The 24355-nt window shown below is 48.1% G+C and overlaps 1 protein-coding gene across 1 annotated transcript in view; it reads right to left on the bottom strand.

Annotated features, from left to right (window-relative positions):
- The window catches only part of LOC135827455 (platelet binding protein GspB-like), a 32950-nt gene extending 8595 nt beyond the window's left edge, over positions 1–24355 (bottom strand). Inside the window, exons 1-5 of the mRNA XM_065339946.1 lie at positions 23802–24355; positions 5905–6045; positions 4635–4772; positions 3509–3604; positions 1010–1180 (exon numbers count right to left, since the gene is read on the bottom strand). Coding sequence (XP_065196018.1) covers positions 1010–1180; positions 3509–3604; positions 4635–4772; positions 5905–6045; positions 23802–23979 — 724 coding nt within the window. The 5' untranslated portion in view covers positions 23980–24355. The remainder of the gene's footprint in view (positions 1–1009; positions 1181–3508; positions 3605–4634; positions 4773–5904; positions 6046–23801) is intronic.

Genomic DNA, 24355 nt, shown 5'->3' with positions numbered 1-24355 from the left:
ATCCATTATCACCCGGCAGCTCGGCAACATAACTCCGAAACTACATCTCTTGGAGGAGCGCACAGTCCCATTCACCAGGAAATTTGGAGTCGGTCAGGGTCGACTCGCCGAGCAGGGCAGCGAGTCAATTCATGCCAGATTCAACAGGCTGAGCTTCGATTATAACGCTATTCCTGGGACTCTGCAGCGCCTCACAGCAATGTGCCAGCAACATCTCGTCGGGACATTGCCACAACATGACGCTGTTCGTCCCGCCACGGCATCAAGAAAACGCTAGGCGTCCGAGCTCGAGCAGTGATCCTCAGGCCCTGGACGCAGCAGCTTGGCCATTTCAGCCCTGATCCAGGTAAGAAAAATAACAACGGTACTGCTGACTCCTAGTTGAGCTCTGTAGTGACAACAGGAAGAGACGTCGTCCAGCAAAAACCTGCTGTCTACCTTCTCCTTCCTTTTCTTTCCTTGTTTGTTGTTGTCGAAGCTGAACAATTTTTGTTGTGCGACTTCGAAAGTTTGAATCCTTGTCCCGATCGCGGTGTTTGTTACCTTGACAAAGCACAGTTTTCGCGTGAATCCCACAGGATCTTGAAATCTTTTTCAGTTTTCAGAATATTTTTGAATTTCACCGTAAACCTGGGCGAAGGCCGCCATATTGTTAAGTGGTGGCCGCGAAACAGCCGTGATACAGATAGATAGACAGAGAGACAAGCAGGCAAACAAACAGACGGACGGACGAACAGACAAATACTAGTAGGTAGTTGGTGACAGCAACACTGACAATTCCGACACATGATCCCATCGAAAACAAGCAAACAAAAGAGTGACTGGACCGTTTGACCATCTACGCACACATCGACACACACACACACACACACACACACACAAGCGCACGCGCACATCGACACACACACACACACACACACACAACACACGGTCACACACATACACCCACACGTGGACAAACAGAACGTTATAACACAATGGAACACAATACCATACGCACAACTCTTACCATGGCAGATTGGTGGCGGAACATTCCACCGTCCGAACTCGCAGAGAGTGATAGCCGAGCCTCTCAAGTTGAATCCTCTAGGACACGTGAACAGCTGTGCTTGGTAACCGGAAATGTTTGTCCTCACCGTCCTGCCCCAGCGTGGTGCCGGCAAGTCCTCGCACGTGATTTCTATAGCGCACGGCAAGGTATGGTGAAAACACACACACACAGGCAGAGCATTTACTACAACAGAACACATACACGGTTACGGGTATGATGTCACGCGGAATGATGTCACATGGTATGATATCAAACTGTATGTCTGTGTGTATGACGTCACACTTTATGATGGCACACGGTATGATGTCACACGGTATGATGTCACACTGTACATATATACCTCGGGTAATATATACCCCACGTCCTGTGTGCATGGCGTCACGTTGTATGATGTCATACTGTATGATAATATACTCAGATGGAGAGCCAAGGTTTAATTTATACAAAAGAGAAAGACCAAGGAACTACAAGTTACGCTATACTGTCCACTAACATCTGAGTACATTCCTGCACACCTGATGAGCCGTCTTTATCTATACGGCAAAACGATCGTCGTGTGAAACTGCTGCTTGTTACCGCTGCTTATTGTCCATCTAAATTGTCATAGTAGTAGGTTTTTCATTTTGACCCGACGAGACCATACGACGCTTGCAGATCACAGCACGAACAGTTCACCAGCCACACTCCACACTTCATTCAACAACTGCTTCTCCTCTGATGAGTTCCCCGTTATTATCTCTATGGAACGAAACAAGACTTGTCAGGAGTACTACTACTTGCTTTCGTGGAGTGTGGCCGGTGAACTGTTCGTGCTGTGATCTGCAAGCGTTGTATGGTCTCGTCGGGTCGAAATGAAAAACCTACTACTACTGTATTTGACGGACCTATTGAAGATGGCACAAAGAATTTAATTGTCATAGTCTAAGTACAGTGCTGTGTTACTGAGGCGTTCGGTTTTTCATGATTCTTGTTCGCATAGCTTCCCCTTTTATTGATCTTCGCATCTCTTGAGCCACACAAGTTGTGTGGAATGTTGCTATGCGTTCTGGAATCGTGGTTTGACCGAATTGTCCAATGGTCTTGCCAGTATCGTCATCGACATGCATGAACATCCGCCAACGCCCTTGACAGCTGAGACTTTCAGCTCGTGCTTATCTTGGTTGCGCTCACCTTCCCCTCCTTATGTTATTTCTATAACTTAGAACCTTCCAAGTTGGAAGGCTGTTGGAGTGCGCATCCAAGATGTGCTAGAGCTGTTAGCCAGTTAGTTGTAGAACGTCAGTACTGTCGGTCAGTGTCGTGCAATGTTATCGCATGAGCTGATTGTTTAGTAACTGGTGGTGTTAGTGGACAGTATAGCGTAACTTGTAGTTCCTTGGTCTTTCTCTTTTGTATGATAATAGCATTGCATGCATGAGCCAACAAGCACACACATACACACACACACATACACACACACACACACACGCACACACACACATACACATACACACACACACACACACACACACACACACACACACACACACATACATACACACACACACACACACACACACACACCATTGGACCATTGGACCATTGGACGCCCATCGCCAGAGGCGATGATAGCGATGCTACAGCAGAAGCCATAGCAGCTTGTGCTGGGATTCCACCATTCAACAGCTTGCAAGGCTGAAGAATTGACCGCCACTATTCAGCCTGGTCTACACCACACAGCTATGAAGTGGCTTTTTTTGGCCAGTGAATCCCTACTTTTTGGTCTTTTTCATTTTTTTCACGCACACACATCACACCACATACTCCGGCATGCACTGGCTGTTGGTAACCACCCAGGAGAATGAAAGAACAGTCAGGTGAAGTCTGAGAAAGAGAAGAAAGACGTGTGTGACCATAATCGTCAGGAATCGAACCCGCAACCTATCGATTGGAAATCGCTGCACATACCACTGCACCATATGAGACACACACACACACACACACACACACACACACACACACACACACACACACACACACACACACACACACACACACACACACACATACACACACACACACACACACACACACACACATACACACACACACACATTGACCTTTGACGCCCATCGCCGGAGGCGATGATAGCAATGCTACGGCAGAAGCCATAGCAACTTGTGCTGGGATTACACCATTCAACAGCTTGCAAGGCTGAAGAATTGACCGTCACTATTCAGCCTGGTCTACACCATACAGCTATTTGGAGTGACATTTTCTGGCCAGTGAATCCCTTTTTTGGTCTTTTCATTTTTTCATTTTTTTTTCATACACATACACACACACACACACACACACACACACACACATACACACACACACACATACACACATACACACACACACACACACACACACACACACACACACACACACACACACACACAACCTCCCCACAGTCTAACAAGAATATCTTACTGTGTTGACATCTGCTCCCAGTAAAACCGTCCGAACAGACGCAGATGTCGGGCTCCGAGCAGTAACCTCCATTCTCACACTCTTGTCGGCAAATAGCTAGCAACGACAGAGAAAGGAAATAACAAAATTCCATGTTAGTGTTGGAGAACACTGCATCATCATTCCATTCTCCCTCGTACATCAGATTGAGTAGAGCAGAGCATCCAGTAGCGGACGGACGCCTCTTGTTTCGAGGATCGCCCCCACATCACCATAAGCGTGTCTATGTACCTACTGAATAAGCAGAAAAATTCGTCTGGAATTTACTTTCGTCTTTTTCGTCCAAGGAGCTTTTGGACTAAATTCAATGTAGGACGAATATCGATTTGTCCAGCTTTTCTATACACTCTTATGATCCATGGACGAAATTTTCAACCGGACGAACTCCTTTTCTTTGGAGTTGGACGAAATTATTGACCGACGAAATTTTCTGCCTCTACAGTATATCAGCAAGAGTACATAACCCCCCAGAGCGTGCAACTCCACTATGGCCTCAGTATGGGTGCTGTCCCGACAGAATTTCAAGTTGACGTCATTTTGATGATGCAATGCGTGAATTATCAGACGAATCCGGAACCTGTGGTTGACCGAAGCCGATCGATCCTGTACAAATTATTGCAAAGAAAAACGTGTGATGCGTTGACACCCGTACACATGTTGTAAATCACTGGTGCAAGGAGCATTGCGTCATAAATAATGACGTCAACTTGAAATTCTGTCGGGACAGCAGGGTATGTGGGAGTTGCACACTCTGGGGGGTTATGTACTCTTGATATCAGCGATTCAGTTTTGACTATACTGGAACCCCCCCCCCCCCCCCCTGTAGAGATCGCTGGATCAACCGCAGGATATCCATGCAGTGCAACATAGTGAATATACTCTGTGCTCATTATTCGTATTTCCGGGAGCTAACAAATGCACGAAGCATAACACACCGGCAACAAATAATTCACATGATGTATAAGCAAAAATATTCGTCTGGTATTCAATTTCGTCTTTTTCGTCCTAGGAGCTTTTGGACTAAATTAAATGTCGGACGAATGTAAAAATAACACTAAATAGAGTGAGCGTATTCTGAATTTCTTACGTTTGTTGCAGATGTAGTTGTGGTCAATCTGCCAGCCTGCATCGCACGTGCAGAAGCCGGCCATGAGCAGCCAGTCGTTGTCGTCCTGGCGACAGACACCGTGACGACACTGGCCACGCCGTCGGTCGTCCGTACACACTGTGTGCACAGAGGCAGGGAGAGAGAAAAGAAAGTCCGGAGAAGCAAAGAGTTGTTAACCATTGATTAGCTTTGTACTATCGGCGAGAGTGTCGGCGAGAGTGTCGGCGAGAGTGTCGGCGGACGGAGAAAGTAAGGGCATGTAAAGTAGGCCTTGGCGGATAATGCCAGCAAAAAATTGGCAGAATTCGGAACTTTTTCTGGTAAGTTTCATGCATGTTTGGATGCGGATAAAGAAATGGAGCAGAATTCGAGGAATTGCCCGCCATAAGGTTTGTATGGTTCTGCCAATTTCACTGCTTTTCGAGCAGAATCTGCCACCTTTTCGACTATTATCCGCCTATGCCTAATGTAAAGAGTGTGTAACCATTGGTTACCCCTTACCAGTAGCTATGTACAGTCGTCCCTCTCTAATCCGGCACTTGTTTATCCGGAACCCTTGCCAACCAGCGCACTTTTTGACGAAACCAATTTTTTTCGTTCAATTCCTACATCTTAATCCGGCACTTGAATTCCGCCTCCGGCAGTGACTTTTTGAAACGAATCGCTCAAACTGCACGTAGTTTGATTTCATAATCCGGCAGTCGTAAATCGCGTACCGCACAGGTGCACTCCAGGCTAGGCCAGTCTGGTCAATGTTGTCCAGGAGACAACGGCAGTCAACCATACTTTCTTATTTTAGCAAGGAGTAGTGTCCTGCCAATTTTCAGGTGTGTGTGTGTGTGTGTGCAAGAGTGAATGTGAACATGTTCTCTGTTTTACTTTATCACTTTATCACTGTGTATATTCCCGGAGAACAATTGAGAATATAAAGCCGTGCACCAAATACTTGGGTCGACACGGAAAAACCCTGCGTTTTGACGTACATATGATACATTTGGGTAGGGCCGGGTCAGAGGGCAGGATTTCTTAATCCAGCACCCTCGTTAATCCAGCAGAAAACGCCGTAGCAAAAGGTGCCGGATTAGAGAGGGACGACTGTACTACCGGCATGGCAATTCCCAATTTCAATGCACACAACAGTACAAATTGAATGTGTACACGTGCCTATGTTGATGGCCTACACGACAGCAGCACGTGATCCGTCGTCACCACAGCACAAGCCGCGGGCGAGCGACGCGCGTACTCTCACCTTTGTTGCATCGCACGCCGTGCAGGAACGTGGAGAACGAGCAGTCGCAGCGTCCCGAGCGCTTGTCGCAGTAGGCGAAGCCGTCCGGAGTGCGGCAGTCCTCCAGGCTGGTGCAGCGGAAATTAACATCACCTAGATGATCTAAAACAAGGGCAAAGAGAAGAAATAGAGAAAAAACAGAGATCAGGACAGAAATCAAGTTGGGCGAACAGGCAGACGTTAAATCCAAGCATGTCAAACATAATTTTTACACACATTCAAACGTCCAGGGCACAAACAAGAAATGAAAACAAAACACAGGAAAGGAATGAGTTGGGTGAACAGGCAGACATTCAATCCAACATTTCAAACATCATTAAATTTTCTAAGGGGCCATCCGTAAATGAGCCAGGGACTACAGAAACCACCCTCTGGCAATTTTTGGCGAAAAAAAAATTTTTCTCTCAAAATGTTGGTATGGTATGGTAATGTGCTCAAACAAAATTTCAAGTTGATCTGCGGTGGTAAAATGTGCCTAACCACCTATTTAATAATGGCATATCAATTGAGCGATATAGAGCAAATTTATGTACACAGTTTGTAATGTTCTTTGTATATCTTCTTTGTATATCTTCATTCTTGCTAGTTAGGCAGTTCAAATGTATAGTGAACTATGCCCTCAGCTTCATCCAGTGACGCCTGCGCGCCGTCCACTAAATCTCGGTAGTACTGCCGCTCCTCTTGTGCTAGTGATATGTGCGAACGCAGGGCCTGGACACTACATTCCGTCTCTTCCTCTGTACGGGCGACACGAATTTTGTCCCGCAGATTGTCACACAGTGCGCATACGCCTGTCCTTGGCTTCATCACTATGATCTGTGCTGCCTGTCTCCTGCAAATGTGGCAAAATGACCTGTAATGAACAGGCGAATACTGTGTGACGGTCTTGGTATAGATGTCGTATGCAGACTTCTTTTTCTTAGATGCTGGTAAGTAGACTGGAGGGTCCTCAGCACGACCTCGCTCCGCTGCAGGTTGAGGTAGACCGTACATGTTAGCATATGACTAAATAAACTGCACTACATCCTGCTCTATGTCTGCTGAAATGGCCAAGTGCTCTGGTGTTCTCCCAGTCAAGCCATGGTGTGCCAGTTGAACGACTCCTTTGTTTGCCTTTTTTTGAAGGCGCTTCATGACATGACTTCCAACAGCATGAACTGCCATGAACACGTCTTTGCACAACTTACTCGTAACTACGTACATGTTAGCGGAAATAGAAAGGTCGATCACCACCACCAGTCATCGACTTTCGCATGCTTCCAGTCAGTGCGCCCAGAACAAACTGCTTGAAGCGCTTTTTCGATTCTCGCAGTTTAGAGACTTCAAATATGTAGTCCTCGAGCTGCTGCTCTGGGATGACTTTCCAATGATTCTTCTACTTGCATCCACAGCCTCTCTCAATCCCATCGCGTATGTCTGAAGACAGGATACCACGCTTCACCTGCTCCGTCGTCGGTGGCTCAGGTGCGGGGCATCTGGTTCGTCATCCGATTCCGAGTAGTCGGTGTCACTGTCCGCGTTTGAAATTTCCGAGCTGTCGGGGCTTGGCGTTTTCGACGAAATACTAGCAGCACTCGAGCTTGCTGTGACTCCATACGTCTTCTTCTTAGGTGGCATATCATCGCCGTCGCTGTCAGCATCGGTGTCGGAATCGCTCGCGGACGACTCGCGGTGCCAGCGCTGAATCCGTAAAAATTCTCGTCGTCCGATTCAAGCGCCTTCGCATCAGAGACTAGTCGACTCCACACAGAATCGAGCTGCGTCGTCTACTAGATGTTGTAGCCATAATCAATCACCGTAAAGATGTGCCTCATGAGTTACTCGACAATCGCAGCTCTGATCTTGTCTTGAGTCTTGTCAAAACAAAAGTGACGAGTTCTGCTCTTCGCGTAACTAACTTTGAGTCGCGTGACTTTGAAACGTCATAACTTGATTTTGATATCAAACGTCGTAGGGCGGTTTCTATAGTCCCTGGCTCAAATATAGATATATATTTAGAAACGAAAACTAGTCGTTTAGGGGGGGAGGGGGTTGAGCGCCTGTTCGTTTCTCGAAAAATATCGATGCACAGTTTGTATGTGTGGGCACGTCCAGAAAAGAAAAGAAAAAATATCGACCCTGTGCATCGTTTGTATGTGTTCGTTTCTGAGGGAGGGGGGGGGGGGGGGGAGGGGGGTTGAAGAGAAACTACTAGTTTTCGTTTCTAAATAAATATCGGTATTTACGGATGGCCCCTAAACACGTTCAAACGTCCAGGGCACAACATCTTGTCGTTTCTCACGATACATTATCCCCAGCTGTGCTAGCAGTAGACAAGTCCGCAGTGAAGTTCTCGTGAGGAGACGGCTGTCTGTTCATTCTGATGTGGCTCATTACTCCTTGGAAGATGTTTGTCACGGTGTTCTTGTGTCTGTCCTGGTCACTTGTTGTTGGATGGAGGAGGTGTATGTAGGGTAGAGGTGTGTGTGGGGTAGAGGAAGTTGCTGGGTTCGGACTGCAGACGACAATCATTGTTCACTACAGAGGAGGTGTGTGTAGGCTTGTCAGCAACTTGAAACTAAAGAGGTTGAATACAGGAACTAGCAGACTGCATTAGGTCTAAGCTCCATATTGAACAAGGTAACTGGTGATAGCTGCTCACAATGATGACCACTCTGCTTGATTGCCATGTCTTCTGAAGGTCTGCAATTATCCCCGGCAATGATGTTCTGTCCGTCTGCTCCTCTGTTCCTTTCCCTGTCTGTATGTCAGGTTGTCTGTTCCATCGCTGTATGTCTGTATGTCTGTTCCATGTCTGTATTTCTGTTTGTCTGTTCCATCTTTGTTTGTCTGTATGTCTGTTCCATCGATGTATGTCAGTTTGTCTGTATGTTTGTATGTTCCTCTCCATACTCATTCTGCCCCCCCCCCCCCCCCCCACCAACACCACCACACATCATTTTATCAATCCACAGAAGTCAGTATAAATGTTTATATTCTCCTCGCCCACACACGTATTATTACATAATTTTTTACACAATAAATAGTCTCACACCTGAAACACACACACACACAAACACAGACTGAGCTCCCCCCTCCTCCAACACATATCCACATACCCTACACTGGCATCCACACAACTCGAGTCTAGGAGACCGACAGACACTGACACGCACAAGGCCAGTCTTGCCATGCCGGTACCTCCTGGCAGCTCAGCTGGCAAAGAGGTCCGAAGAGGCCACCATTGTTCGGCACTAATCACCAATCTGCTACCTCTTAAGATTATTTACAGCAGTAACACTATGCCCGTGACAGACCCTCTGCTGCAGGCCACTTGATGGTTAATAGTGACCATGCAGCCTTCATGGCTGCAGCAAGCCAGGTCCAGCCACTAGTACTAAAGTAGTCCTTTGCTAGGCTAAATACAGAAGCAACACCTTCCACACCCTTCTAAAATTAATGTGTGTTGCGCCAATGCCGAATGGAGAGTGTGGTACCGTCGTCGGACTAGGATATTGTAGTTCATGTAGTCATGTCAGCCATTAGAGATGGTAATCTTAGAAAAGAATGGTCAGGAGCGCTCTGCGTAATTGAGTTAGTGCTGCTTATTGATGGTAGCTGCAGCTGTTATTGCTGCTGCTGCTGCTGGTGACGATCTTCGAGTGCAGTGCGCACGCACGCAGGCACGCACACACACACACACACACACACACACACACACACACACACACACACACACACACACACACACACACACACACACACACCCGTTTCTGCCCCAACCGAAAGTCAACCCCCAGTCGTGTTCCAATCACCAAGACTCTTTGTCTAAGTCACTAAGCAGCACACGCGAGTCATTTAGTACCATATTTCTCCGACTGTAAGTCGCCACCCCTGTTTTCAGCTGTGAGCCACACTGGTTCAATACATTCACATTATGTAGGATGTCGCTCGATTGTAAGTTGCACTGCCTCCCTTTCCCTTGAAGTTCAGTGCAAAAAGGTGCGACTTACATTCGGGGGAATTCTGTCTTACATCTGAACAAGGCTCCAGTATTGCATTGCAGAGGGTACTGTAAAATCCATATACAGTCAGACCTCGCTTATCCGGTCCTCGTTTATCCGGATCCCTCGCCATCCGGAAGAAAATAGTTGGTTACAAATGTACAGCATATGCCATGCTTACATACAGTATGTGTGTTCGATTATCCGGTTCCCTCGCCTATCCGGATATTTTTGTGGAAAACGGATGTGTGCGGTTATGCGAGGTCTGACTGTATAACAAAGTGCTAATTCTAACGAGTTAACGAGGAGAAATCGGTCGTTAAAATAGAAATCGTTATACAGAAATCGATACAATGGTCATATACTGTTCTATTGAGCGTTGAGAATGCGTGAGAATCGTTACCTTTGCCTGGCTTTGGTACACGTAAACGTCAATTTTGGGAAATCGTTATCTATGCGCCTCGTAGAATAATGGCTTTTGCAGTACACAGTACAAACCAAGTCCCCAGTAACACAAACGACCTAAGAACAAAGACCTCTGATGTAGTACTAGTAACCGAATTGCCATCCTCTTGGCAAGGGCCACAGCCACAGCCACAGCCACAGCCACAGCCACAGCCACAGCCACAGCCACAGCCACAGCCACACATTGCACACTACATGGTGATGACCCTGGCCAAAGGGCAGCAGTGCAGCAGTGACTCCTCCGGCAGCTGGGGATGATATGCGACACCTGTACTGCTGCACCTCCAGACCCCCTCGGGGGAGAGCAGGGTATATTTATATATTTATGAGCGTGACTTCACGTGTCTGCATAAGGCTATCTGCCACTGGTGTTGGTACACGACAATAACACAACACTGAGTTTATCTCTAAGGGTTCGTGCCCTGGGGGGTCTCTGCGTGACTACGAACTTCCTCTTCAGAAGCGATATCTTCTACCCTCGATCCTTCAGGGGGGCCTGGAGCGCAGTGCAGAGCAGTGGAGCCTCTTCTGTGTGTACTTCCAGCTCCCGTTTCTATCCTCAACTCTTTCTCTCTCTTTCTATGTGCATAACTACAGGCGCATTCCTGGACAGTCAGCGTATCAAATTACGCGTCCACCATGCAACCCATCGACACCAGCGTGATAAGCGTTTTTGAAGAGTTTCTCGCTGTGCGTGTCGCATTCCTTGCTCGACGTGGCGACGTTACCTATCACAGGAACATGAAGAACAGCATTCAGGACCTCCCACACCACAGCTCTGCTGGCTCATTTTCAGTCATTTACCCACCATGGCCATGCAAACCCTGCATGCAAATCTCGCTGGCCCAGCTCCGTCACCCGTTAGCCTCGTCCCAAGATGTCACAACAAACATCACAACAGCATTTCGGACACTCTGGCACTGCTATCATTTCAGCACCACAACCGGCTGTGTCTCATGGAAACCTGAGCGATGGAGAGGAGATTACTAGTATCTTCCGTTCTGTCAGAGCCGTGTGCAGGATGAAGAGCACCAACTACGGCGAAACAGATGCCATGCGCAGATCAGAGTATGCATACTTTGAGTAGACAGTTTCGAAAGTTGAAAATCTAAGAAAGTGGATCAACTCCAATTACTAAACCCTTGTTGCGATCTATCCACTTGAACACGCACTCGTCAACTGATACGGTTACTCATACTATCTACATATGCTTGAACTGCAACAGCATGGATGCTGCCAGCATGGGTGCTGCCAGCCACAGGCATATTCAGTGGAAACACTTCCACGAGCCGCGAAGAAACGAGCACGGTACGAATTCCACTCGGAGTAAAACAATGAGTCAAGAGACATTTTACGCACATAAACGAAGCACGCTACAGAGCTCTGACGAACCAGCAAACCCAGATAACGGACTAGAATTCGTTCATTCACTTCATTCGATGCCTATCACAGGGATTTCATTCGACTCGTTCTTGACTCGTACTAATACAAAAGTACTAAAGATCTTTATGATATTCTGTGCTTCCACCGATTATCTTCTATTCACAACAACAGGCTTGTATTCAAACCAGGTGTTTCTGTGTATGTCAACACTAAAACTAGGCTTATATGCCGACAGTGTATCTTGAAAAGCAGCCTTGTATTCAAAACAGTATTCTATATGAAACAGGCTTTAATACAAGTGTTACTCAACCAAACGCCATGAAACCACAGCTGCACTGCGTGAAATCCGACCCAAAGTTCATCTTTGACACTCTCAACTAACATTACATACACCACCCCCCCCCCCCCCCCCAACGCCATGGAAATGATTTGAACGATGCTGGACGCACCGGTGTTCAATTACATTAACGTAACGGGAACAGGTTCAGGACTCGCCAGTTTTGCACTTTGGGTCGGATTTCACCAAGCACAACCGTGTATTACAGCGAGATGACCTAGGAATGGCGATAGAATGTGAAACTGCCATGGCTGGCCAACACCCCCTCCTTAGCATTGGCCCTTTGCCATTGGATGGTGAAATATATAATAAAATAAACTGGACCGAAGCGTGTGGTCGTAGAACTGAAACACGCAGAGGTAAGGGTTTAATAGTTGTGAAAAACCAGTACCAGTCTAACATACTGCCTATGTGTGACTTGTGCCTGGGAGTGAGGTTATACAACCCCCTCCCCCACCCCTCTTCTCTCTACGGATCAGGTATCACTATGGAGGAGACAATAGTCACCCGACTAGTGACAAACTCGTTTCGCAAGTTGCTAAGCCCTTCAAGGGCCGCATGACGAGGGAGGAACACTCGTTGAGAAACTGCCTGCAGACAGCCACCAGCCCACGGGTGAGCAATTCAAAGCCAGCGGGGAAATTCAGGAACTTGTCTTGCACACTGCTGAACCCGACCCCTAGTGTAACACCAGCACGATACACACCAGTTCACCGCGATACAAACTACACAATAAGGGCCGGGGAGGGGGGGGGGGGGGGGAAATAGGATAACAAGGATGTGATACTCGCCAACCACGGTGATACTAATACTTATTACTAATACTCTGCAATGCAAGGCCTAGTCCTGAGGTGTGACTCATCGTCCTGGGTGTGACTCATCGTCCTGAGGTGTGACTCATCATCCTGAGGTGTGTTTCTACTTGGTGACATACAGGGTTATCGCACCAACACCTTCGCCACCACCATCACGGTCTTCCACTGTAACTGCAACCCAAGGTTCTATCAATTTCGAGCTTGTATGCGAAACATAACAAACACTTCCATGCGGGCACGCAAAAACCAGGGGGGGGGGGGGGGGGAGGGGGGGGGGGGAGGTAGCAATACGTACATAGGGCACATGAATATGTGCACCTGCACGTACGCGCACGCACACACACACGCACACACACACACACACACACACACACACATAAACACACACACACACACACACACACACACAAGTACTTTTTGTTGACTGGTACAATGTATTTTCAAGAATGTGGCCTCTAATTTCCTGGTACAATGTGCAGTGTACAATGTAGTCCCAGCAGGCAGTACACACACAGGGTACAATTACGCCGTGAATGTCAGTGTTACACCCCAGGGATATATTGACACAACCCACTCCACGGCAATCAATATGCCCCCAGGATCAGTCCAAAGGGGATCGGATGCTAACGAGGTCACACACACGCACACACACACACACACACACACACACACACACACACACACAGGCACGTAGACACGCAAACGTACACACACGGATATAACGGTGCAAATGAGCTGCGTTTGCCTGTGCCCTTGAAGGCAAAGACTAAGTTTTAAGTGCTGATTGCCAGGGGCAGGGCAAACACGCACAGCACACCGATAAACTGTCTTCTCACAGCGACGCCGTGCACACAAACAGCGCCACAATGAACCAACTTCTAGACCCCCAACGGTGGTGGTGGCGCGGTGCTCATGACACATGCCCGTCAGCGACAGGCGGCACATGTGAGTGACTCGATCGTGCCACGGGTTCCTCACAAACTACTCAGGCGTAACGAGGTAGTAACACACGAGGACACGCACGTACACACACGCATGCTTGCACGTGCACACACACTGCGCGTCAACAGGTCCGACCTGGGTTGCACTACTGAGTCGGCCAGGCCGAGGTGCAACATCTGTTCATGAAACCCGATCGGAACGCCTCGGCATAAGGAGATAATGAGTGCGTAATAACTGGGTGTACATATATCATTGTCGCATTTGCACGAGCAGTACAGTCTGCTTGAAGTCCGCGGCATGCAGACAATGTCAAAAAAGCCATACTGGAAGTGACACATATTTGTTTTGGTACGTAGAGCGGTACGGATACGTACACACATCACAAAGGACACACAATTACGTGTGTTCCGTCACTGCCGCGCACGCATGCACAAGCACACATGCACACACACACACACACACACACACACACACACACACACACACACACACACACACACACACACACACACATATACACCCATGCACACACACACACACACACACACACACACACACACACACAATTTGCACCAAGCTGAATTAGTGTATCAAAGACCCCAGGCTTAGATAGGTCAGCAGTATTCACACAGAACGGCTTTTAGTTGAGTTTGGAAACTCTTTCTTCGTGTAAGCCGTTGTCCAACGGGCTTCTTCTCTGGTCACCAAAATTAATGTTTCTCTTCAGCAGCTCAGTTCAGTACAGTCAGACCTCGCATAACCGCACACATCTGTTTCCACAAAAATATCCGGATAGACGAGGGAACCGGATAATTGAACACACATACTGTATGTATGCATGGGAAATGCTGTAAATCGGTACCCAACGATCTTCTTCCGGATGGCGAGGGGCCCGGATAAAAGAGGACCGGATAAGCGAGGTCTGGCTGTATTTCCTTTCACGTGAGCGGCCTGAGCGAAAGACTTGATCGTGTCAACCCCCCCCCCCCCCCCCCCCCCCCGCGTATAGACAAAGCGAAGCGCCGGAACAATGAACCTCCAACGACCACACGCACGCACATCCCGACTTTCTAGTGCTGGTACATGGCTGCACCATATCTCCCAGGTCAAACATTAGTATGGAACAGTTGGCAAGATGACCACTCCGGCCGGGCGACCACCTGTCTTGTAGGACCATTACAACGACAGCATAACACGTTATTTTCTGTGTAATTTAAAATTCGGTTTTTTCGGTAGAGAAACCAGGCACCTAAATTTAGATTACACCTAAATTGCACCAGAGTATACTCTGTATGTGAAGGGAATGCTGGTCACCAAATTCTAAATTACACCTGAAACCAGGCAGGTCCCCGATATTGAAATTTTACTACACCTAAAATGACATGTTATACAGTATGACCCAGTAATGTAGTTTCCAGTCAAATGACCCTTGATAAGAAGACCACCTTTACACTAGGACTACATTTCGTAATGTCCCATGAGCGGTCGGTCACCTTAGGCAGGTTTCGGTCTACGGTTACGGAGCGCTTTGGTCGCTATGAAGCCGAGACCCTATGGTCCGCAAAGCTGCCCCTGCCTCTCCCCCACTCCTGACATTCCATAATTATGTCTCATTGCTGCCTTGCTGCTTTGCGCCGTCAAACGGTGTTTTTTTTTGTAAAAAAATTAGCCCAGTTACTGTATATGGAGATCAAATGACACATAATAAAGGAGTGAGACATGTCTATGGCGACCGCTTAAGGGACCTTGCAAATTCAATCCCCGTTTACAGGTGGTCTCCTTATCCAGGGTCATTTGCCTAGAAAATCACAAATCCCTTGGTTATCGTCGTAGTGGTCCTGTCAAGACATGTGGCCGCCATATCGGAATGGTCTCCTTGGTGATTGACAGGTTTTACAGTGTTAAAAAAAAGTTAAAAAAGTAAATAATCGTGTCCGTTCCGGAAAAAAGTTTATAAAAGTAAAATGTTGTGTCTGTTCCCGAAGGGAACTCACGACGGCCACTAACACCCGGTAAACCCTAGCGGCAAATGTAGCGCCTAACGGTGGGTGTGCGGTGAGGGGATGAGTCCCACAACCACTGGGACGGGTGCCGAGAAACCCCATTAGCCGCATCCATGTACCCCTTATGCCCGGCCGCAAGTTCCCAGTTGACAGTGGGTAGCAGTACGGCTGGAAAAACCGCTCCCAGGCAGGACTTGGACCAGGCACTTCTCGTATGTCAATCATGGTCTTTGACCAACCCACTGTGCCTGCCCAGGTAGGTTGTACAGCAGTAGATTTAGTGTAGTGCCATCACACAATTGTATATTTTACTCCCTAGCACTTTGCACTGATCGGTAAACAGGCAATTGTTCTGGCAGATGTGCTCACACCTCGTAAATATCACTCATTCACAAGCCGCAGGTGAATGCGCACACGAGCTCGCCAACGGTGATGATTTCAGTAGAACAGGCTAGATCAGCCTACCCCTTGCAAACAGCACACACACGGGCACACACACAGGCGCACATACACTATTATAATACACATCCATACACACACACACACATACACACACATACACACACACATACACACATACATACACACACACATACACACACACACACACACACATACATACATACATACAAACGCTTCGCCACAACTAATTAACGAACACACGTGCTGTCAATCACAAACGCCACCCCACTGCCTTCTGAGAAGCGCCAAATAGTAACATACGCTCCGTCCTCCAAGAAGGGAGGAAGGACTACTGACATCCCAACAGCATGAACCTGCTGTCACTTTTCTCGCACCCAATTTCACACAAATCCGCAGAAGGAACGCCTCCCGGTTGCCAAGAATCATGAGCATACCTGAGAGACCTCATTAAGTTAACGCCGAGTGTATTCACCATACTTTGCAGTGCAAACTCATTGATGCGTTAGGGAACAGTGTTGAGCCGCAAACCAGGTTCACCTGTTCTTTTTCCTGTGCCTCCTTCTACAATAGCAGCAGCAGCAGCGGCAGCAGCAGCAGCAGTGCATTATCATGTGGCGCGAAGGCTCTCTTTTCCGTACCTCCTTCTACAACAGCACCAACAGCAGCAGCACCAGCAACAGCAGTAGCAGTGCATAATCACGTGGTGTGGAGGTTCTCTGATGACATCGTTATCTTGAGATGCTCAATATAGAATCATGTCACACGTCTGGTTAATCTGTGATGACGACATCACTCAATAAGGGAGGTTTTCAAATGACGTCATCAAAGAGCCTTTAGAAGGTGATAGTAGTATACACTGATGCAGCTGCTGCTCTAAGAGAAGGTAAACAGGAACTAAGCGGGTCACCGTATATTGAAAGGTTGCGTACGAATAGCGTGGCTAATTCACAAGTACGCAACTCTCTCATATCCCAGGATGAGATGTACACTAAGCCGCTTTACGCCGCTGCACATCTGCCCCTCTTCACCTTCTCTTGTTGCAGCAGCATCGGTAACAATAGCACTGTATTTTCGGAGTATAAACCGCAACCCCTGTCCCCCCCCCCTCATTTTTTGCCACGAAATACAGACGTCTATCCTATTATTTATCACCGCTAATTTGATCACGATCATTGGAGTATAGGCCGCACCCCCCTTTTTGGGGATGGATTTTGAGTGTTCAAAGTGCAGCTTACACTCCCGGAAAACACAGTATGCAGTGAGAGTCTGACTAATGGCGGAGAGCTCTGCCAACTCCTCAGAACTTGAGTAAAGCTGCTACCGCACGCAGGACAATTACGAGATTATCATCGACCACCCAAGGTACACCTGCACTCCACCATAATAATATAACGTAGCAGAGTTTTTTTGTTTTTTTTTAATTTATTTTACTAAGGCCACAGCTTCCAATCATGACAGTGCACCGGGACCCCACCGTAGACATCACAATGGTGTGCGTCTGCCAAGACCTTTCCAAATACTAAAGTACGGTCGGACGCCCAAGAACGGAGGATGTGTGCGTGCGTGTGTGTGTGTGTGTATGGGGGGTACTGGCATGCACCCATTGAGGCCATCGCACTTCACACGACATGCTACCCCCCCCCCCCCCCCTGCAAACACTGAGATATGCGTATGACAGTTGACACGCTACAAATACAATGTCAGCAGAGAGCAAGAGACACAGCAGTGCTGACGGCTCAAGGTAGCGTGGTGCTTAGAACAACGGCGGTATAAACTACGAGTACCGAGTTGACACGTGCACACGCACATGCACATGCACACACACACACACACACACACACACACACACACACACACACACACACACACACACACAGTCTCTCTCTCTCTCTCTCTCTGTAACACACTATCGTTTCTATATAGGCAGCACAGCTGCATCTCTCCCATCGGCTCCATCTAACGTAATCCCGACCGTTCTGGCTATAACGTCTGTGACGGAATGATGATTACACCGTAACCAGTGTCTAGGGCATTGCCGCTAAAGATCATCGGCAATGGCCCTGGCGGTAAACTACATTACAGTCAGACCTCGCATAACTGCATACATCCGTTTTCCACAAAAAAATATTCGGATAGGTGAGGGAACCGGATGATCGAACACACAATCTGTATGTATGCATGGCATTATGCTGTAAATCGGTAACCCAACGATTTTCTTCCGGATGGCGAGGGATCCGGAATAAAAGAGGACTGGATAAGCGAGGTCTGACTGTACCTTCAAACACCCTCCTTTCCAGCTGATGTCGCTAAGTGATCAACATTTAAAATTGAACGGCATTATTCTCTGGACTTCCTCAACACTACGGTACTGCACTGCACCGGTCTTTGGACTGATGTCAACCGTCACTACTGCTATGAAAAATGACTGACATACCGGTACATTGAAAGCACTTTTCCTAAGAAGCATACTGACACACCACAGTGTCACTCATGCAACCTCTATAACTGAAATCCCTTCTTGCAGGCAATAGTAAAAGTTACAAGTACTGTTGAGTGTTGTGGATATTGAAATCCGGTGGAACGACCTGGGCCCCCGGCGTCCTTGCTGCCGTTAGCTCGTACACGCACGCTGTAGTTCACGTACACACTGCAAACAATGGAGCAGCAGTGCTGACGGCTGCAAGGTCAGCAACGCCCAGGTCATGGCCCCGTGGCCGCTTCGCTTCTCAATGGCAATGTCTACAGCAGTAAATACTGTAAAACATTTCATTTTCGGTGCAACTTTATTTTCGGTGATTTCGGTAGAGAAACCAGGCACCTAGATTAAATTTTAGACAACACATAAAATGACTGTAAGCGAAGGGAACCCTGGTCACCTAATTCTATATTACACCTGAAACCTGGCAGGTCCCTGCCACCGAAATTCTAATACACCTAACATGTCATGTTTTACAGCATATACTGTACTGTACTGTATAAGCAGAAATATTTGTCTGGAATTTAATTTCGTCTTTTTCGTCCAAGGAGCTTTTGGACTAATGTCGATTTGTCCAGCTTTTCAGTACACTCTTATGATCCATGGACGAAATTTACAGCCGGACGAACTCCCTTTCTTTGAAGTTGGTCGAAAATAATAATTGAGCGACGAAACGTTCTGCCTATACAGTCTATACAGTATCTAGAAGCCTGTAGGCCCTGTACACAATCTAGAGGTTTTCAGCTGGCACTAAGAGAAAGAGCAGAATGAACTGGCTGGCGCATGATCACAAAGTCACACACACACACACACACACACACACACACACACACACACACACACGTACGTACACACTGACACAGCATTCCAAGCGCCAAACAACAGCCAGTGCAACGCAGTGCGGAAAAACAATACGGTCAGTTACGCTAGGAACGCTGCCTGCACGTCAAATCAACCGCTACTGTTACAAAAATAATGACATCCCGTCGCCTGGTTGGCATCACACAGAAGCCAAATCGCCTGGGCGCTGTGCCTTTGGCTTTCCCACCCATCATGATCTACTCGGTCTTTATTTTTATTTTTATCGAGGCACTTCCCCAGTCCCCAAACTCACTGCGACTCGACGTAATAATGATGGGTCTATCGCTAACAAAGACTGCGTGAAAGCCCGCCAGCAGTACGAGAAGGAAAAGCAGTTCCTAGCCGTTCGGTCGTTGTCGACGATCTAACGACCGCCGCGGGTGCTTTGGGTGAAACGAATCGCTAGGGAACTTGTGCTACGAACGAAGGAGCGGCGCTCAGAGGCAAGCAATCGCCTCGGGAAGACAACGAGTCAACCTTCAGCGCCCCTCGCGCAAACCCAGCTCGACAGCGAGTGCTCTCCTTCACTCGCATGATCGACAACAGGCAGAAGTGACAACGACGTCCTAACGTTCGCGGCGCAATCAACAGGAAGCACCAGCCATCACGGTGTGAATCGTCGTCACTCACACACGCCATAACGACCCTGTGCAGCGGACGTGCCAGCAGTAGTAGCGGACGTGCTAACGACACAACGCCTGCCCAGACCTGCGCGCACACAGCTCTTCTCGACCTGTACTGCTGTAGCTGTGCCGCAAACAAACACGTTTTTGCTCCGTCGAAGAGAAATACCAGCAGAATCAAGGTATCGCCAATCGGTCGTACACTGACGAGATATAGAGGCAGGAAAGATATTACAGTCTAGACTAGAGACGTCAGCCTGCAGCCGTTTGCAGTGAAAGCAAAGACCAGGGAAGTAGTTGAAGGCGAACGAATCGATATTTTGTGTAACTTGTTGATTTTGGATTAGCCGACCAAAATGGACAAAATAAAATTAAATATTATCCAATAACGATGGGGCAAACTCAACTCATCATCACTTCACACATTGGGAGTGCAGAGTTTCTGCCTCCACTCGAGGCTCGTCCAGTTGCAACATCACCCCCTCTCAAAGTAGGAGAGAGGCGACACACAGCAAGGTAGAAATACAATGTCACGTACATGACCGTATTTCGTTTCAACAAAACCCCTTGTTCCTGCCAAACCACCATTGTTCCGCGGTTCCTTCGACGATCCGCTCTCATGCACTAGCCTCGGATGGACTACAAGTACAAGTACATAAAATGCAGTACAGAAGATCCTGTACACGTTCATGTAAGTGTAACAGACACCATCAGTGCATCGTGATACCACGACGGAGACACGGCGATCTCTGGTCACCACATGCACAACACTACGAGTAGATCTCCGGTGCTCGGCGCTATGTTGAGTGAACTGCTATACTAACTGTATCGACAACAGCATCATCAATGCAGACCGCATCGAATCAACTATTTCATGCTCCGCCGAGTCCGTCAACCCTGCGTCGCCGTGTCCCCCATTCACCCAGGTCAGGACTGAGTCCTTTGCGGAACGACGCGGAGTGATAGCGCGAGCACCAAGCGGGTACTAGTAACACGTTGTTACTGTTGTAACTCAGTTTTGCTGTAACGATAAACAGATCATTCATGACCGGATAGTGGTGGTGGTCCATGGCATAGGCAGCACCAACCAAAGCCGGCAAAGGGCAACCACTGGGTAACAGGTAACTGGTTGTCTGACACAGGGGGCCACCACACAGACTGAGAGTCTAACGAGGTCGTTCCATTCCGTGCAAGGACGGCCCACATAACTAACGATACAACCATTGATAAAAATAAGAACCACACACACACAGCTCGCTCGAGGGGTCAGGGACTCGATCAGGGGAGGGACAGAAAATGCGAATGAAACCTCGCGATGGCCACTACCACAGACTCAGTGAATCATTTTCAGGAGACGCAGCATACAACTATTAAATACTTACAAGGACAAAAAGACTCAAAGACAGTGACCAAAGGGTACAGCGATGTGTGATTTTTCACATGTTCACTCGAAAAACACAACACTCAACAGCCAACACATCGCCACACGTGTACAATTATGTGCAGACGAGGTAACCAGGTAACACTGATGAGATCAGTGGCATGCAAGTCTTCAGTACAGTACAATGTCAATGTCACTGCGTAGTTTGAAAACCACATACGCTTGCATTGACAAACACACGCACAAAACGAAACAACGACAAGAAACATGACGAACCCACAACACAACCAGCAACAACCCCTGAAAAGACTAAAAGACAGCTCGCGCGCTCACACGCACAACACATGCACAGTCGCTGGCATGAATCGTTCCCAGACAACAAAGCAATCAACGCTCTCTCCTGACTCCTGGGTCCTGGATTATAACACAAAATTAATTATTTAGTATTTTAGCATTGATCAGTCAGAGCTTTGTCGAGCTCCATACAAACTCCAGCCATCTACAGCAGACCACAGGTTATAAGCAGCCAATAAAGGAACTGGCAAGTGCAAATACAGTGACCTCAAGTTCAAACCAGCCACGCACAAGCGACAAATGGGGACGCACACTCGACAAATGGGGACGCACATTCGACACGACCACAGTAAAATGTTTTGTTCGTCCTCCTGATGGACCTTGTGGGGCAAGTGAAGGACGAACACTGAACAGTTAGCACCATGAATGGCCTCACAAACACCACCACCCAACCGACGGATCACCAGAACAATAGCAATCGAAACTGAAGACAACCCTGCACAGGTCGGATCCAGGCAGTGCGGGATTCCAGGTCAGAAACGCGAAAAAGGGGAATGGACGAAAGAGGTTCACGAGATCTTTCCTCTTCCTCATCACCACCACACCGTCAGGGTGCAATGACACAACTCACGTGTACAACAATCATGTACATGAACATGCAACGCCGTGGCAGGAACATTTCACGCCAACAGAAAGCCAGTGCCAGTCCGAGCGAACTCAGTTCGACAAAATAGCAGCACAAGAACAAGCACATGCGGAGTGTGTGTCGCTAGCACGAAAATATCGGTCAAATAATTGCATTCCAATGATGAGCAAAAAAGGGGGAGAGAGAAACACACAAAGAACACAATCACCGTCATAATGTAATTACTCGCATGATGCGAGCGACTAAACTCGACGATCGTTGGGAAATGATCTCGTTGCGCACATCTGCGAAGGAGTGGTTTCCCTCTGACAGGACAACGCACAATCGATACTGCTAGCGTCTCGCCATGAGCCCAGAGATAGCGAGCAGCAGCAGCAGCAGCAGAGCTAGCTAGCGCGCAGCAATACAGTAATTATCCTGTCAAACTGATCACAACGGAGAGAACTGCTAATGTCTGAACGACATTCCATTTCTCGTAATTAGCCTCGTGGAAAATTCCCATCGCCAGCTAGCGAAACGTATGAGCACGCAAATCTAGACTGCATAGAGTCTTAGAGAGCCGGAATGCTTTCATACTGTAATGAAGTGGTAGGGGAGCGGGAGAGAGAGAGAGCGGGAGGGAAAGACGAAGACATCTCGGATCGAAAAATAGTTGCCGAACAGGAACCACTCACCCTACACGGGTACGACTACTTACTGCGCTACACAGCACTCAGCAGGCACGGCACACACAGTCCTCTCGCTCGCCGCGTTATTATTTCTGCGCCCATTGTTCTGATCTAGGGCAAAGTAAAACTACATCTTCTCCGTCAACGTGCAACGTGGGCATCATCGGGGGCACCATATGGTGGAATCGTTGTCACCGATGAGTTCCACCATAAAACACTACGACTTACATGCGCGCACGCACACCAAAGGTCGCATACAGATACGAGTACATTCGTAACATCACATGGAGCACGGGCACGGATTACAGACGAAACTCAACAACGATCTGCTACGAATTATTTCGGCTTTGCTGCAGCGGCCTCTCCAACAACGACCCCAGAAGTCCACCATCAGAAATTCAGAATACCGTTTTACGGCTAGGACACCACTATCACGCACGAGCACGACGGACCACACACCAAACGATCAAACACCCACTGCCCATACCACAAATAATTACCATCCTTCCTCATCATCATCAGGCAGTAAAGCATTACACCATTCACATCAGTCCTTACCTGACACTTGTCCCAGTCCGCTCGGTAGCAGCACGCAGGAGAGCGCTAGCAGCAACGACAAAGCGTTCCATGAGCGTGAGCAGCGCACCAACGCCGCTATTCCTCGGCTTGTCGATCTTCTACCTAACCCGGGATGACGATCCGTTCCCTCGCCAGCACCCTGCATCCCTCGCCACATTTGCTCACAACCTTGAGCATGCACACGGACAACCGCCTCCAGTGGCTCCACCAGCTTTCAGCGTGACGACAGACTCATCTCGACGAAGAAGATCTGAACAGGGAACAGTTTAGGAGTTTGGAGTGGCAGAACTGCAGCCAGTTGGAATCATTCACGGTGCTACTGACACAGAGGAAGACTTGCCAGAACTGTAGACCAGCGCGTGCTGCACGTCGAGTAGAGAGAGGACGGACTTCAAAACCAGCGAGCAGCAGCAGTGCCTACTCCGTGGCAGTGGCACTGGCACTCGACGCAGCAGTTGCAGCTGCGCTTTGTCCGCCCAGACTCAGAGCTGAGCTAGCTTCCTACTCCTGGTTTCAGTGGCCGCTACCACAAG

The sequence above is a fragment of the Sycon ciliatum genome, chromosome 11, assembly GCF_964019385.1.
Source record: "Sycon ciliatum chromosome 11, ocSycCili1.1, whole genome shotgun sequence".
Lineage (NCBI taxonomy): Eukaryota > Metazoa > Porifera > Calcarea > Leucosolenida > Sycettidae > Sycon > Sycon ciliatum.
Note: the sequence above shows the minus strand (reverse complement) of the source record. Positions and strands in the feature narration are given on the sequence as shown.